Genomic DNA, 16157 nt, shown 5'->3' with positions numbered 1-16157 from the left:
GATTATGGATTATTGATTGGTGATGTTATGCTACTTGTTCATCAGAAAAACTCAAATGCACCAAAAAGCACCCAAGGAAAAATAAAGTAATTATATTTGTATTTGTATTCCGGGTACAAAAAAAATAATAACAGCAACATGCTTCCTATCAGCAAGGACGTTATATCATGCTATCAGTAAGCATTTTTGGAAAAACAAGCACACTTTATTTCTATTGTTTCTTTTACAATATAATAATCATTTGTTCATAAATATATAGATTTCTTAACTTCAAACAAAATAGAATTAAGATCAAAACGTTTACAATATAAAGGCTTCTAGTGACGATTCTCAACCTTTTATTCATGTCACAAAGTTACGTGCAATAAACTATGATAAATTACTAAATTTCATCGCTTGACAGTAGTACATGGTACAATGTATGGATTTACGAATAAATCAATAAATCTATGGACTACAAAAATATCCGAAAACGGATACTGATACAATGGAAAGTAAATTCACAAGTCAATAAAATATGTTAAAGAGCAAAAATCTATTCGGTATACCGTACTTGGTATATTTTAATCATTTGTTCAACCTTCCTGACCAGTTAGATTTCACACTGAGAACTTTTTTTGTGGCCAAGCGTTTTTCAATCGCGAGCTCGTATCAGTTTTGGGGTTCCTAGAGAATGTCGCCTGTACAGTCATAACCATACTATGTCACATTGGCAGTTACTACCTACACAAAACAGTGTCTATGCTACGCTAGCATAAAATATTAATTGGCAAACGTTTTTTAATAAGTGCCTTTGGCATTCGTTGGAACAGATTTCTAATGAAAAATTTCAGTGTCACTCACTTATTTCATAAATGTAAAAATCAGATGCTGACATACAATCGTATACAACATGTTCAATATGTTCAGTATAAACTCTTTTACACTTCCGAACGCATGCGCAGCGACAGGAATTGTGGGTAATGTGTCAAAGGTGAATGCCCCTGAGACAAAACACGTCTGGATATTGTTATGCAAATTCAGACAATGGTACAAGTTTACAAATGAGGGGCCTTAACCTTTGACACATTACCCACAATTCCAGTCGCTGCACATGCGTACTCGGAAGTGTGAACGACCTGTACTCCCTAACACTCCGCCAACCTAGCCTCGAGTTGCGCTTTTAGCAGTTGCAGAATTCCAAGCAGATGTTGGAAGAAGGCGAAGTCTCGAACATGGTGCCAGTAACGGCTACCCCCCACGTCCTGGAGGGGAATGGGCTCGCCCGTCCAGTCCTGATCGCCCAACTCCCCAGCCGCCCTCAACTAGCAAAACGGAGAGAAACGAAATATTTCGATCAACGAAAATAGCATGCACATGATGAAAGATAGAAGGTTCTGCTGCAGTGCTGAGGAAAGCAGCCAGGGGGCATAATTTTCCGTCTCGGGATTAAAAACGATGAATAAAGAAGAGCAAATCCGTGTACGCAATTCATTGAAATGTTTTTTTTTTTTTTGTTCATAGCAACAGATTAGTCTGTGTAACACAAGCTCTGCTACCCAAGGGTGTAACTGGCCCCTCCCCACAGAGGCCGGCCAGATGTTGCTGGGCAGGCTGCTATAAGCGAGATTTAATCAGGCTAGCAACACGTGGTTTCTTACCGTAATGCTTAGTTTGAACAGCAACTTGTTCAGCTCGCTACCGGTGTGATACATCGACTGCCCCAAGGTGTCGCTGTAGTCGTCCAGATCTTGTGCTTCCAGGATGACGCTTGGGATGGTCTGCTCGAAACTGCTGAGGTTACGGAACAGTGCAACCAGACCCCTGTCCTCCTGGATAATGTATGATATTTCATTTTAAACATTTCATTATGTTTACTAAGTGTGTGTGTGTACTTGTATCTTGTGTTCATTTTGACTGGTTCACGCTGTAACGCAGCGAACTTAGAATTGCCCTGAGGAAGGTGACAGACGGTCACCGAAATTTCGGGGTAAAAATGTTGTTGTGTTAAAAGAGTCTCTTAAAAACTGATGAAACTATTTACGGATGCGTGTGTGTGTGGCTATGAGTGTTTGTGTGAGGGAGAGAGAGGGATACTGTAAATGCATTTAAGTTCGCGGGGATTTAATTTCGCGGTAGCGGGAAAAGTGACTTTTTGGCGGTGGTTTTAATTTCGCGGAAGCACCATGCACTGTAGTCTTTTAAAGCCATGGAAAAATGTTCCTGGTGGTTTTAAGTTCGCGGTGAAGCGGCCACCGCGAAAACCGCGAATATTAAACCACCGCGAAAGTTTCTGCATTTACAGTATGTGGCAATCGATGAAAATAAAATAAAAAACTTTTCACTTTTCTTGAACCAATATATTCTTGACTAATCATAATGAATAAAGCCATGGCAAAGTTACTCACCTCGAAATAAGTGGGTAGAGACCAATCATCCGACATGAAAAGCTCCTGTTTCTGTAAAAAAAATCAATAAGTTTTGTGGTGATCAATGTTACTATACAAATAACATCTCCTGGCAAAGATCACTGCATACATGTACTAAATATCACGGAAATCCGTCGTTACTTTGTTCCGTTATTCTCCTCGGAAGATTTTGACAAAAACACCCCTGCAGCACCAGAGCAAGCTGCTAGGGGACCCAAACATACATCACGTCTTCTTTAGAACACAAGCTATTTGTCACCAAAGAAGACCATGGCATGTCCAGGTCAAAAGATACATAAAATGGAATTTCTGCTGGAGTACCAAGGTCACATACTAGGGGGCTAAAAATCGACCTTGACCTTTATCTATTCAACACTTACCCACATACCAAATATCATCGCAATTCGTCAAGAGGTTCTTGAGTTATGCTAACTGCAAAAGTCTGGAAACACAGACAGACAGACAGACAGGCACACCCAAATGAATATCCCTATTTTTCATGGAGATAATAACACGGACCTTAAAGTGTAACTGAAATGAAATCGTCTGTAGCATTTTCTACCAATAATGTAAAAATTTGATCTTTTCTGAAAAAGTCAATGCAAGTTTCAAATCAATTGTCCGTCCGGAAGTCCCTCAAACAGCGACATAAAAATGTGTACTTTGAGCTCTTTGCTGGAACTAATTAGGAACACGCCGTGACGTCATTTTAGTTAGTCCCTACTAGCTGGTATGGTTGACTAGGGGAATAATGTACATTTGATAGACCCGTATCTTATAAAGGAAACATAATTCATTGACGAAACTCGGCACGACTAAAGAACACACACTTCACTTCACTTGAAGGGAATTTCGTTCGTATTCACGCCACTAAAATATATCTTAGAGGCACTTGAAGTTGAAGCACGTACCAAGCGTGCGTAACGCAAGCGGGGAGAAAGTTCATTATTGTAGTGTGTGGAATAAGCGGGGATAAACAGCCATCGCTTCTACTATACACAAATGATAGCATGAGCTTACATTATCCTCAGTAAGGAGGCCATGCTGTACATTAATTTGAAGATGTTTTCTAGCGGAAGCGCAGAAGTTTGTGCCTCTTTGCGGTCTCCGCTTGTGCCTGCTAGCGAAACCGGGACTAACTGGTCGCGTACAAATATACAACAGCTGAGCAACTAACTACGTACAGTTCACCAGGATTTAAAATGAGAAGCAACCTCATTGCCACAAGAAATGCGACTCAAAATACATTCCCACTCAAAGTATGTGTTTATTTACAAACCTGTAAGCTTTTATCGGATAGATAGTACGTCGTAGACTGACTATTTCTAGTCGTGAGCACGGCCGATAGCTAAACGCCTCCAGATTGTGACGAGTCCGTGAAACATTTTGATAGTGACTGTTCTTTCTGTCTCATATTTGTCTGCACAACAGACAGATTTCGTAAGCTCCCAGTGATTCGAGGAAAACACACAGACTGGTGTTTCCGTGATAGAAAATTCGAAAAGTGTGGTTAAATAATAGCGCATGGCACGCACGGGGCCGCCATTTTTTTGTGAGGAATTTTTCTTTGTTGTTGACGACGAAAAATCCAAGATTCACTCGTAACTAGGTTTTACGGAGACCATATCAGTACTACATATCAATGCTACAATATTCATGACAAAATCTAGCGACAAAAGTGCCAAGTTTGTAGCTACACGAGCAAAAACGAGTTATCGATGACATAGTAACGAGTATGTACATGCTTGTGGTCCCGCAACCCAGATATATTTTCCTTTGTTTACATGCTCAGGTTACGCTTCGGAAGTTTTTATACAAAACCAAACTATTTTAACTCACCTATCAACAACATGTCCACCGCTAAAGACACTACACAACAGACAGATTTCGTAAGCTCCTAGTGATTCGAGGAAAAACATACAGACAGTGAGACTGGTGTTTCCGTGAAAGAAAATTCGAAAAGTCTCAGGATTTTAGCGCACGGCCGCCATCTTTTTTGGGGCCATTTTTCTTAGAGTTGTTGTTGTTGACGACGAAAAATCGCAGATTCGCTCGTAACTTGGTTTTACTGAGACCAAGAACTACAATATTCATGACAAAATCTAGTGACAATTTTTCCAACGTATTTTGAATACGGTCAGCAAATTTTCGTGCTTGAAAATCTTGGGACAGCGTCGTTTGACATTGTTGTTACGAGTTCGGTACAAGCGGTTCACTTTGTTATGAAATCTATCCGGACGCCGACAAAGATGTAAAATCCAAGAATCATTTGTGCTGTTTTGTGTCGGAGTCTAAGCGTACAAGTACTTCACAATAATGGCACCGCAGTTATGACCAGAATAAGCGAAATACAAGGTAAATTTACAGGGCGAATTACTACTAGTATGTGACAGATAAACGTCCTGCAGCTGTGATAAACTGTGGCGAATCCACCCTTCTCCGCGTGCGTTCCGTGACTGGGAGTCGGCAGACCAGCGGTGTCAATAGTTGGAACTTTTCCTGCGATAATCCTTCTGGTCATCCCACAGCTCTCCCAAATATAATCTCAAGGTTCATGTTGAAGCACGAGGGCTCGAAGTGTGCGGAGCTCGAAGTGTGCGGAGCCGTAGATGTCGCGGAAGGAACCATGCCGATGCCTCTGAACAAACTTGATACATAATTTTGTACACTGTTTTCTAGCTCGCTGAGACTCTCAATTTGTCAGCCACAGTTCTGTCATTTTTAACTTTGGGGAATCTGTGCATAGATATCCCCTCGGTAGACTGACTATTCTTACAGCTAACGCCATGTGGGCCTCCTGCGACACAATAACTTCTACTGGACTTTGTACTAACACGACCTGTAGTACAAGACGCCATTACAGCGGACAGGGGTAGAGCTACTAGAAGAACGCGACTCTCTAAAATGACGTCATGCATATCATTTGAATTCGCCCTCGGATGCCCCAAGTCGCACTTTTTGAAGACGTTTTAACATTACTTCCCGACCGAATTATCACATGAAAAATATTTCAATCTAATAGCGAGGAAATGATCCTCTAGATCGTTAAAAAATAAATTGTATTCAATTGTATTTCTGCAAGTCTTTAACGTTACTACAAGCTATCAATGATGTTGAAAATAAGACCACGGAAAAAAAAGTATGGCAACAGAAAAAAAACACCGCAACATTGAAACTACCAGTTGCAGTGGATATAACAGTTGCTTACCATCATTGTCAGAGTGTCGTTGGTCCGTTGGATGGTTTTTGCCGTCAGCTGAAGGTCTTTCCTGAACCCCCTTCTCTCACAAGGACTGTAGGGGTTCATGTGAGCGTGGTGAACGAAGCGAGGCTGTCGGTCCATCGGTCGAAAGTCCCCGGCTGGAAAGGAGGAGACAGTCCGGACAACCGTCACCAGGAACAGCGCCCATGATAGTAGCAGAGTTACTGTCGAACAATGAAACGGGAAGTCATCGTCATGTTACAAACAGTTTAGACATACAGTACAACAAAATGCTTGATTTTGCGATTTTCGGTCATTTTTACCCAAAAAGTACTTTTTGGCTCATGTACCCTGGTTAAACAAACAAATGACCTGAAACTTAGTATAGAAGTGCTTAGACATATGTAGCAGCATCTCTTCTCTCTAAAGGTGGTACCTCACTGACCTCACTGCACTTGGGGCACCAGTGCGGCACTGTGGGGTTCGAAAGATTACTCAACGAATTTCAGAGATAAAGAACAAGTTTTCTTACGTTTTGTGTATTTTTTTTCTTCTAAGTTAAACTTTTACATATAACAATGTGCCTCAGTGAACAAATTTCACAGTGCTGCACCGGTGCCCCAATTGCAGTGAGATACTACCTTATACTAATTAAGTCAGAAACATTTCATTGGCAAAATCGACTACACATTTTTTACCTGTGTGTTGAGAAGACATATCGGGGCTGGTGCACCAGGTAAAGTTGCTGTAGAACGGTCGGTTTCGGTCCAGTAGAAGCGCCTTTGGGATGATCCTGGGCTCTTATTGTCAGCACATGGACGTCCAAACCAACTTTATAGTAGCACGTGTATTGTTTTAAACTTAGTCATCATATCTTTTTCTTTTTAAATATGCTTTTAGGTGGTAGAATGAATTTCCTGCTTTTTTGTTACTTTTTTCCCTCCTCGGTTAAGTCACCTTAGACCTATACTCTCTAGAAGTGGTGAAATGTACATTTTTCTAGGAGTCATTTTCCTGTGTTCTTTGTTACTTACCGGAGCACCACACCTTGTTCTTTGTTTTTAGTCATCATAATCTTTGAAGTTGCAAAAATCAAGGGACGCCGAAATTTTACCGGGGCACGTGTTTCTTGCCGCTAGTTTGGGATCGGTCACGGCCCCTCCCCAATGACCTTTAAGATGATAACCGCAACTTGACTTTCAAAGGAAAGGACTCTTTGGATCACTTGGATCACTTAGCCTAACGTAGGGCCTAAAAAAACATGTTGCACTTCCGGTTCCGGGGGCGGTGTGAACGTTCAAGTCCAACTTTACACCGGGTACACCTCGCAGTATCGAACATCATTTGCTTGCCGTGGTACCGCGATCAGTGTTACTAGTTACATTTCTAGTGTCCACTGGTGACATTAAACCACCAAAGTCAACGTTAGAGCGTAACTTGGTAATTTGTTATGGTGATCTTCTCGTGCGACAGCAATTGCACACGTTTACGAAGAATGGGTGATATAGTAATGGTTGTTACCTGGGAGTATTGAAAGTAAACAGAACGTGAACCACAGCCGCAAGCGTGAGGTGTAACAGGTTTATTGTTTTTCACCTAGAGGAACACAGGTCAACAAGTTTCCTCACTGTTTCCAGAGCAGGGTACATTTTAACAGGGGGAAGTTGCTTGCCATTCCACTTTAACGTGCATCAGACACCTTTTCGAACATACGAACACCATTTTTGCGTCCCCCTTCTCACGAGAGCAAAAATCAGCTGGAATGCCGTAAGAATGAAAATTGTTTTCTATTCCTGGCAATTTCTGCTAATTCGTAGTGTGTTTCAGAAATTCTCACTGCATTCCAGATATTTGTGCCCATTCTTTTGGCTGGTCCGAAAGTTTTTGACATGTTAAAAACTGTCGAGGTGCTTTCGAAGTGGAGAAATATCGAATGGCATTCAAGGTGGATTCTAAGTGTATTTTGACTATTCTAACTGCAGTATGACCGCATTCAACGGCATTCCAACATTATTCGAAACATTCTTATCTCATCCGATGGAGAACCGAAACGGCAAGCCACTTCGAGCACAACCCGCCGTACATGAAAATACATGCTGTCTACGTGCCAAAACTTGGGCAATATTTTGGGATCCGTAAGTTGTAAGTGACGCCTCCGTACGAACTCCGACCGACGGATTTTTAAGCACGCAGACACGCCGTATATATATATATATATTTACAAAAACATAAACATAACCAGACTAAGCAAAATGCAAAAAGAAGCAGGATGTTAACAATACTGAAAAAAAATGGAAATTAGATCATATGTATGACATAAACAAAAGTTGATATGCGCGCGTGTCCGATCCCCTACCCCCAGTAACAAAATGTCAAATTATACAAACTAAAAAGCTTGGAAGAATGAATAAATCAGGCTGTAAATTGTTTAAAGGTTGTAATGAAATTTTTACTTGTAGTTAGAAATTTGGAATTAATGGAATATGAAAAAGATGGGCTTTCACGAATTTAAGTAATAAAGAAATCTGAACATTTTCGGAAAGAGTAAATAAGTTAACTGAGTGTCTATATGAGCTGGGAAGGTTTGCCGAGGAGTAATATCCTTTGCTTGGTGTGTGTAGTGGGCGACTGCTTCGGACCGGCACCCGCAGCTACATGCTGGGCTGTTACGTAGGCCTCGAGAAAAAAAAAAGAATGGAGTTCAAGCTGCAGGTACCGATCCGAAGACGAGTCAGCAGAAGACAGGGATAGCGGGGGCCATGACTAAGGTATTTGCATTTAGCTAAAGCGAAATTGTTTATAGATAAAGGTTTTAAACTGACAAACGTTTAAAGTGCGAGTTTATTGGGCTCACTACATTGTACTGGGCTCACTACACGCACTACATTGTATTGGGCTCACTACAATGTATTTTGCCCCTGGAATACATTGTATCCGTGAAATACATTGTATTTGAACCTGTAATACATTGTATTTGAGTAATACAGTGGATGTAACACATTATATTTGAGGAATACATTGTATTAGGCCCTGGAATACATTGTATTAGGCCCAAATACATTGTATTAGGCTTTTGACTGGAATATTAAACCATATTATGGGGTCAAGGTTGATCCAGTGTATACGTAGACATATCACGCACGACGGACGGTGAAGCTGCACTGAAGCATGTTAAAGCTACACATGTTAAGGTAAGCATGTTAAAGGCAAACATATTAAGGTACGGCTATTCATGAGTTTATTTCTGGTTCATGGCACTATTGTTAGTGGATCAAAACCGTGATGCTAGCAGGTCAGATGACTAAACGTACTCTTTATATAGGTCTTGTCACCTTTTTTTCTATGTCTGTCTCATAGGACCCAGGTACACACCGGACTTCCGGCGGACTTACAGTGGGGTTTTGTTTCTGTTGGGTACGTCCATGCGTTTCCAGTTAAACTCTGACTTCGGGACCTGAGTTAGGGACTTGCGCTTCCATTAAACTCTGAGTCATGGTCCGTGCCACGGAGGATCAATTAGTTAACGTTGGGAGACTCTTGTTCAAGTCCCAGTGTCAGACACTGGGTTTGGCAACGTCTATCGTAATAGGGCCTTCACACTGAAAACGTATTAGCAGGAATCAAGCAAAACCAGCCGGTATTTGTATTTGCAAAATTCGTGCCACATTCGGGACCATTTGGGTGGGAATTCTAAACGGACCTTATATCCCCTTCACACGAGAAGGAATGATCCGGAATGCCGTCGGAATGAAAATTCTTTTCTATTCCAGGGAATATTCGCAGAAATTCTCACTGCATTCCAGATATTCTTTTGGCCACATTCTGACAAGATTCGAAGTGGCTTGCCGTTTAGGTTCTCCATGGAATGAGATATGAATGTCTCGAATAATGTTGGAATGCCGTAGAATGCGGTCATACTGCAGTTAGAATATTTAAAATACACTTAGAATACACTTCGAATGCCGTTCGATATTTCTCCACTTCGAATGCACCTCGACAGTTTTTAACATGTCAAAAACTTTCGGGCCAGCCAAAAGAACGGGCACAATATCTGGAATGCAGTGAGAATTTCTGGAACACGGGGCCAGCGGGGCCACGTGGCGTAATTGGCAGCGCATTCGGCTCAGGCCCAGGAGGTCCTGAGTTCGAATCCGGCTGTGCCACCGATCCTGTGCCCTTGGGACTTTCCTTGGGAAAAGCACTTTACACGACTTTCCTCACACTTGACTCAGGTGTAAATGAGTATCTAGCAGCAGCTAGTGGCAGTGACAGGCCTTAGGGACATGTTCGGGCATGACGCATCCGCCATGACACACGAGTCAGGGGTAGGAGGAACCCTTTACATCCTTAGTCGGAAGTCCTAGGAGACGGATACTCCGAACAACAAAGCAAAAAAAAAAAAAAAATCGGTATGGTGGCTTTGAAAAGGCGTCTTCTGTCACCTGTTTTGCCATACCCTCCGTTGTCTATGTACATGGAGAATAGGATGGATTTAAACCACTTCCAAACAAGCGCCGAAGTTTTTGAGAAGAGGGGAGTGGTCGGAAGTCATCGGACCGGAAGGTCCTGAATAAGTGACAGGGGTTTTACCTAGGAATCAGTGACGTCATTTCCGGGTGAAGGGATGGCTGCTTCTGTTCAAAAGTTAACTCAATTTCAGAACGTTTCTTAGTAAATTCTCACCAATCTTATTTTATAATTCGGCCTCGCAATCTTCACCCTCTGAAGCGTTATTTACTACATATTTAGGGCAATATTTTACTGACAGACTAAGCTAGCTTACAGACATTTTCTATTAAAGATACACAAGGTTTCAGTTTTTTAAGGCGACGATACCACTTTTTTAACGCGTTGAGCGTAAGGAGTTGCGAAGGACGTCCAGGACCGGAACCGGAATTGCATCATTTTTTAAAGGCCCTGGGTTAGGCTAGGTGATCCAAGTGACGTCATGTCGCATTCAGACGCAGTGAAAGAATCCTTTCCTTTCCAAGTCAAAGTCAAAGTGTGGTTATCATCTTAAAGGTCATGGGGGGGGGGGGGTATGTGACAGTGTGACTAATCCCCAAAGCAAGGAAACCCGGTAGAATTTCGGCGAAAAAGTGTCCTTTTAAGATTTCAACAACTCCAAAGATCATGATGACTAAAAACAAAGCAGGAAAGGGACAAGGTGCGGTACTCCGGTAATAAAAACAAACAAACAAAAAAAACAACAGGAAAATGACTGGATAAAATCCTAGAAAAATGTCCTTTTTTTCTACAGTTCTTTATTCCTTTAAAAGGACTTCTACAATGAAAAAAGTTTATGACGTCTTTATCGAGGGAAGGACAATGGTTACTCGAGAAATAACAAAAAGCAGGAAAGTCGTTTTACCATGCACTTTAAAACAAAAGTGATTATGATGACTAAGTTTAAAACAAAACAAGGGCTTCTATAAATTTGACATGGACGTCTATGTGCTGACAACAAGAGCCCAAGATCATCCCAAAGGCGCTTCTACTGGACCGAAACCTACTGCTCTACAGCAGCGTTACTTGGTGCACCAGCTCCGATATGTCTTCTCAACACACAGGTGAGAATATGTTGTCCATTTTGCCAATGAAATGTTTCTGACTTAAGGTTATATCTCACTGCACTTGGGGCACCGGTGAGGGGTTCGTTCGTTGCGGTACTGTTGTGTTATTTTTGCAGATTTACGTAAAAGTAAGATTTACGTAAAAGTAAGACTTAGCAGACAACAAAATACACAAAACGTACGACAATTCGTTCTTTATCTCTGAAATCCGATGAGTGATCTTTCGAACCCCGCGTAGTGCCGCATCGGTGGCCCAAGTCCAGTGAGACACCACATTTAAGGTGGTATCTCACTGCACCGGTGCGGCACTGCGGGGTTCGTTCACTGCGGGACTGTTGTGTCATTTTCGCAGATTTTTTCATAATTCAGATATTGCGTAATGCGTAAAAGTAAGATTTGGAAGACAACAAAATACACACAACGTAAGAGAATTCGTTCTTTATCTCTGAAATCCGTTGAGTAATCTTTCGAACCCCGCGCAGTGCCGCACCAGTGAGACACCACTTTAGGGAGAAGAGACGCTGCTACAGTGAGCGCTAGTAAGCGGTTAACATGGTCTTGAACTGAGCAAAACTATAAGCTACATAACTGCATGACATTGACTCTCCGTTTCATTGGTCGACAGTACCTCTACTACTATCATGGACGCTGCTCGTGGTGGCGGTTGTCCGGGCTGTCTCCGCATTTCCGGTCGGGGACTCTCGACCGATGGACCGACAGCCTCGCTTCGTGCACTACGCTCACATGAACCCCTACAGTCCTTGTGAGAGAAGGGGGTTCAGGAAAGACCTTCAGCTGACGGCAAAAACCATCCAACGGACCAACGACACTCTGACAATGATGGTAAGCATCTGTTACAACATAGCGTAACATCCACGGTACATGGTAGGTAGCTTGAATGTTGTGGGTTTGTTTCTTGACACAATTGACAGGTTGTAGTAAGATTAGGCCCAAGTGAAAGATGGAGATATTGTTTTGGGTGTGTCTTTCTGTCTTTCCAGAATTTTGTAGTCAACGTAACTCCAGAACTTCTTGACAAATTACGATGATATTCGGTAGGTGGGCAGGTGTTGGAAAGATGAAAGTCAAGGTCGATTTTGAACCCCCCTAGTATTTGACCTTGGTACTGCAGCAGAACGTCCGTTTTCTGTATCTTTTGACCTGGACATGCCATGGTCTTTTTAATGACAAATAGCTTGTGTTGTAATACCCCTGTCACATTTGGCGAAAATCGATCGGACGACGATTCTGCGGCAATCGCCCGAGCCAATTGTACAAGGTAGAAAGTATGGTTTATATGTGACAGGGACGGTTTTCAGGCAAAAATACGTGCAACCATCTGTCGATCTTAAATATGGCCGATCTTCCATCGATACGCCCGAAGATCGTGGATAATGTGACAGGGGTATAAGGAAGACGTGATGCGTGTTTGGGTCCCCTAGCAGTTTGCTCTAAAGCTGCAGGGCTATTTTGTCAAAATCATCCAAGGAGAATAACGGAACAAAGGAACGACGGATTTCCATGATATTTGGTACATGTATGCAGTGATCTTTGCCAGAAGATGTTATTTCATAGTAACATTGTTTGCCACAACACTTCTTGCATTTTTTTACAGAAACAGGAGGTTTTCATGTCTAAAAATTGGTCTCTACGCTCTGATTTCGAGGTGAGTGACTTTACCATGCATTTATAAGTGAAAAGATTTTTGTTGCTATTTTTTTTCTCTCTCTTTCTCCTTTCTCTCTCTCTCTCTCTCTTTCTTTCTCTCTCTCTCTCTCTCTCTCTCTCTCTCTCTCTCTCTCTCTCCCTTCCTCCCATTCAATTCACACACGCGTGTGCATTGCACACACTCACGGGCACACATGCATACACACATAAACAGATACAAACACACACACACACACACACACATACACATCCGTGAATAGTTTCCTCAGTTTGACATGTCACTGAATGACTCTTTTTTAATACACAACCGCAGCTTTATTTTCACAGACGTTTCGGTAACAGTCTGTCAACTTCCTGAGGGAAATTCTGTGGTTGCTGCGTTTTATAGCGTGAACCAGTCAAACCACAAGTCAAGTACACACAACGCACAAATACACATACACTGATGTATGAAATGTTTAAAATGAAATATCATACATTATCCAGGAGGACAGGGGTCTGGTTGCACTGTTCCGTAACCTCAGCAGTTTCGAGCAGACTATCCCAAACGTCATCCTGGAAGCACAAGATCTGGACGACTACAGCGACACCTTGCGGCAGTCGATGCACGACACCGGTAGCGAACTGAACAAGTTGCTGATCAAGCTAAGCATTACGGTAAGAAACCACGTGATGCTAGCCTGATAAGGTCCCCCCCCCCTGGCTGCTTCCTTGGTACTGCAACAGAACTTCCAATCTTTAATCATGAACATGCTATTTTTCGTTGATCGAAATATTTCGTTTCTCTCCGTTTTGCTAGTTGAGGGCGGCTGGGGAGTTCGGGGATCAGGACTGGACAGGCGAGCCTATTCCCCTCCCGGACGTGGGGGGTAGCCTTTACTGGCACCATGTTCGAGACTTCGCCTTCTTCCAACATCTGCTTGGAACTCTGCAACAGCTGAAAGCTCAACTCGAGGCCAGGTTGGCGGAGTGTTAGGGACTGCAGGTCGTTCACACTTCCGAGTACGCATGTGCAGCGAAAGGAATTGTGGGTAATATGTCAAAGTTGAAGGCCCCTAAGTTGAAAACTCAGTGTGCCCGTCCCGACCATCGCATAAATTTGCATAACAATGTCCAGACGCGTTTATGTCTTATGGGCCTTGACCCTTGACATATTACCCACAATTCCTGTCTCTGCGCATGCGCACTCGGAAGTGTGAAAGGTTCATACTCACTTGATCTAGCCCTTGAGGCGTCGCCAAAACTGTTGTTTTCCTGTTAACCAACGGAACCAAGCAAAAACCTGTCAACCCTAGCCTGTCGACCGCTGGTAGGGGACATAAAAATTTTCATCTGATTTAAATGACGAAATTCAAAACGGACGTCCTGTATTTCACATAGCAGATTAAGGCGTTGAACAGTTAATGTAGGAATGTTTAGTAAACATTGTACCTTTTTGTTCACTTTATATACATACCCGTTCTTGTGCAATTTATATTTGTATTTATATATATCTAAAATAGTATTGCTTGATGCATTTCAGTTTTAAATTTGTAAACTGTAGCCTCCTTCGCAGACTTCGAAGAAGAAATTTAAAAAAGGAACAAGACTTTAACAATAAGAGAATTCATACCTTCGACTATATATAATTTTTAGGACTGCCACCAGAAACGCAACATCTTACAATTTGCTAGTCCTAAACATGAACGGTATGTCTCTTTAAGGGATGATTAAAGTAACAATAGAAGTTTAAGAACCCTATTTCGAAAGGTAGAATAGACGAGTATCATTATGTTGATTGCTATTTCATTGTTGCCATACATTGTACCATGTACATCATGTCGAGCAATGAGGTTAATCAATTCCTGCATTCATTATATATTTTTTTCATGTAATTTGCGACAGGTGTAAGTATAAGTTTAGAAAAGTTAGCGATAACTAGAAGCATATTTTAATATATTACAATCACATTTAGGGAAACATTTCGTTTCTTCATATTATTTAAGAGTTTACAATACTATTACAGTCTCACCCTCTCTATACATATACAAATGTATATGAATAGATAATTGCACTACTAAGCTAGTGTTTTGTAACAAGAACAATAGAACTATCTTTTTTTTTTTGAAAATGCTTATCATACATCTGTATCTGTATCTATATAGCCGGTATTACAATACTATAACGGTCTCTTTATGTGAATAAATAATTATGCTAAGCTTGGTTTTATAACAGCAATAGAAGAAATAAAATTTGTCTTTTTTCTAAAAATGCCTGGAATACATCTTGTTGCTATCAGTCGTTGTTGTTGTACCAGAAATAAAACGTTAGTTCATCTTTATCCTTGGGGTAACCTATATCCGTTGTTTTTTAAAAGCAGGGTACCGTTATTAAGGGATATTTATTCGATAGACGGTGGTTTATTTAAAAAATATTACAATTTCAAAACGCCGTCCGTTGACCGACTTGACACGGTAAATCTTAGGGTTGGGTACCGGTACGGTGTACCGGTACAAAACCGTTTTTTCTCATTGGACCGGTCCGAAAAAAACGGACCGGATGTTGGACCTATTGGAAAATGTACAGACTATATAATCAGGCATTCAAACGTTTCGGGGCTTATCGGTCGAGGAAAATAACAAGAGAATTCGAAGTAGAGTGGAGTCTATAGGCATCTCTACCAAGTTACAGTCAATAGTGCAGAGGCAGTTAGCCTTGTAGGATTTTAAAACGCCAGTGGGAGTTGAATACTCCACAAAGCAGATTTCTTTGTTGCGAAATGTACCATTGTTTTGAGTATCGTCTATCCACAAGTTCTCACTTACTGAATTAGGTTCAGGTTCAGGTCCAAACCTGAACCTGATCTTCTGGACCTGAACCGGACCTGGACCTGAATTTTCTGTACCGGTACCCACCCCTAGTACCTCTAAATACACGGGTTGGAAATGTGTTCATAGGGAATGACCGACTCGCGCCCTCAGTGGACTTTGATTGAGATACATAGACTGAAGTCCATCCAAACTCGTAACAGACATACATCTGGTTCCTTCTGTACTCTAGTGTAGAAAAACGTGGATATTTTTGTTGAATGCTGTTCAAGTTCGACAACAAATTGTGACCGTTCCACACGTAGGTACGTACTGTATGTATGTTTATGTGTGTGTGCTTTTATTCCATTGTCCTACGCTGTATAGTAGAACATTATATAGTGACATCTCCTGAAGAAATTTCCATTGATGTATGAGAAAATTAAGGCTTTAACGTAGTATTTTAGGACAGCTATGTTTATATATCTTGTCAGAAATCCCAGATTGATCGTGATAAAAC

General features: G+C 41.6%; 2 protein-coding genes across 2 annotated transcripts; one reads left to right on the top strand and one right to left on the bottom strand.

The window, feature by feature from the left end:
• Positions 1-330: 330 nt before the first annotated feature.
• On the bottom strand, positions 331-5790 carry LOC118417797. The gene is made up of 4 exons (XM_035823521.1): positions 5617-5790; positions 2388-2438; positions 1641-1811; positions 331-1304 (listed from the first exon to the last, which is right to left on the bottom strand). Exons 1-4 carry the CDS (start codon positions 5749-5751, stop codon positions 1128-1130), a joined length of 534 nt encoding a protein of 177 aa, XP_035679414.1. The 5' UTR covers positions 5752-5790; the 3' UTR covers positions 331-1127.
• Positions 5791-11074: 5284 nt separating this feature from the next.
• Positions 11075-15050, top strand: LOC118417796. Its single transcript, XM_035823519.1, has 5 exons — positions 11075-11180; positions 11809-12026; positions 12799-12849; positions 13338-13508; positions 13651-15050. The coding sequence occupies exons 1-5, from the start codon at positions 11162-11164 to the stop codon at positions 13825-13827; spliced, it is 636 nt and encodes a 211-aa protein (XP_035679412.1). The 5' UTR covers positions 11075-11161; the 3' UTR covers positions 13828-15050.
• The last annotated feature ends 1107 nt before the right edge of the window (positions 15051-16157 follow it).

The sequence above is a fragment of the Branchiostoma floridae genome, chromosome 6 (assembly GCF_000003815.2).
Source record: "Branchiostoma floridae strain S238N-H82 chromosome 6, Bfl_VNyyK, whole genome shotgun sequence".
In the NCBI taxonomy this organism is placed as follows: domain Eukaryota; kingdom Metazoa; phylum Chordata; class Leptocardii; order Amphioxiformes; family Branchiostomatidae; genus Branchiostoma; species Branchiostoma floridae.
Note: the sequence above shows the minus strand (reverse complement) of the source record. Positions and strands in the feature narration are given on the sequence as shown.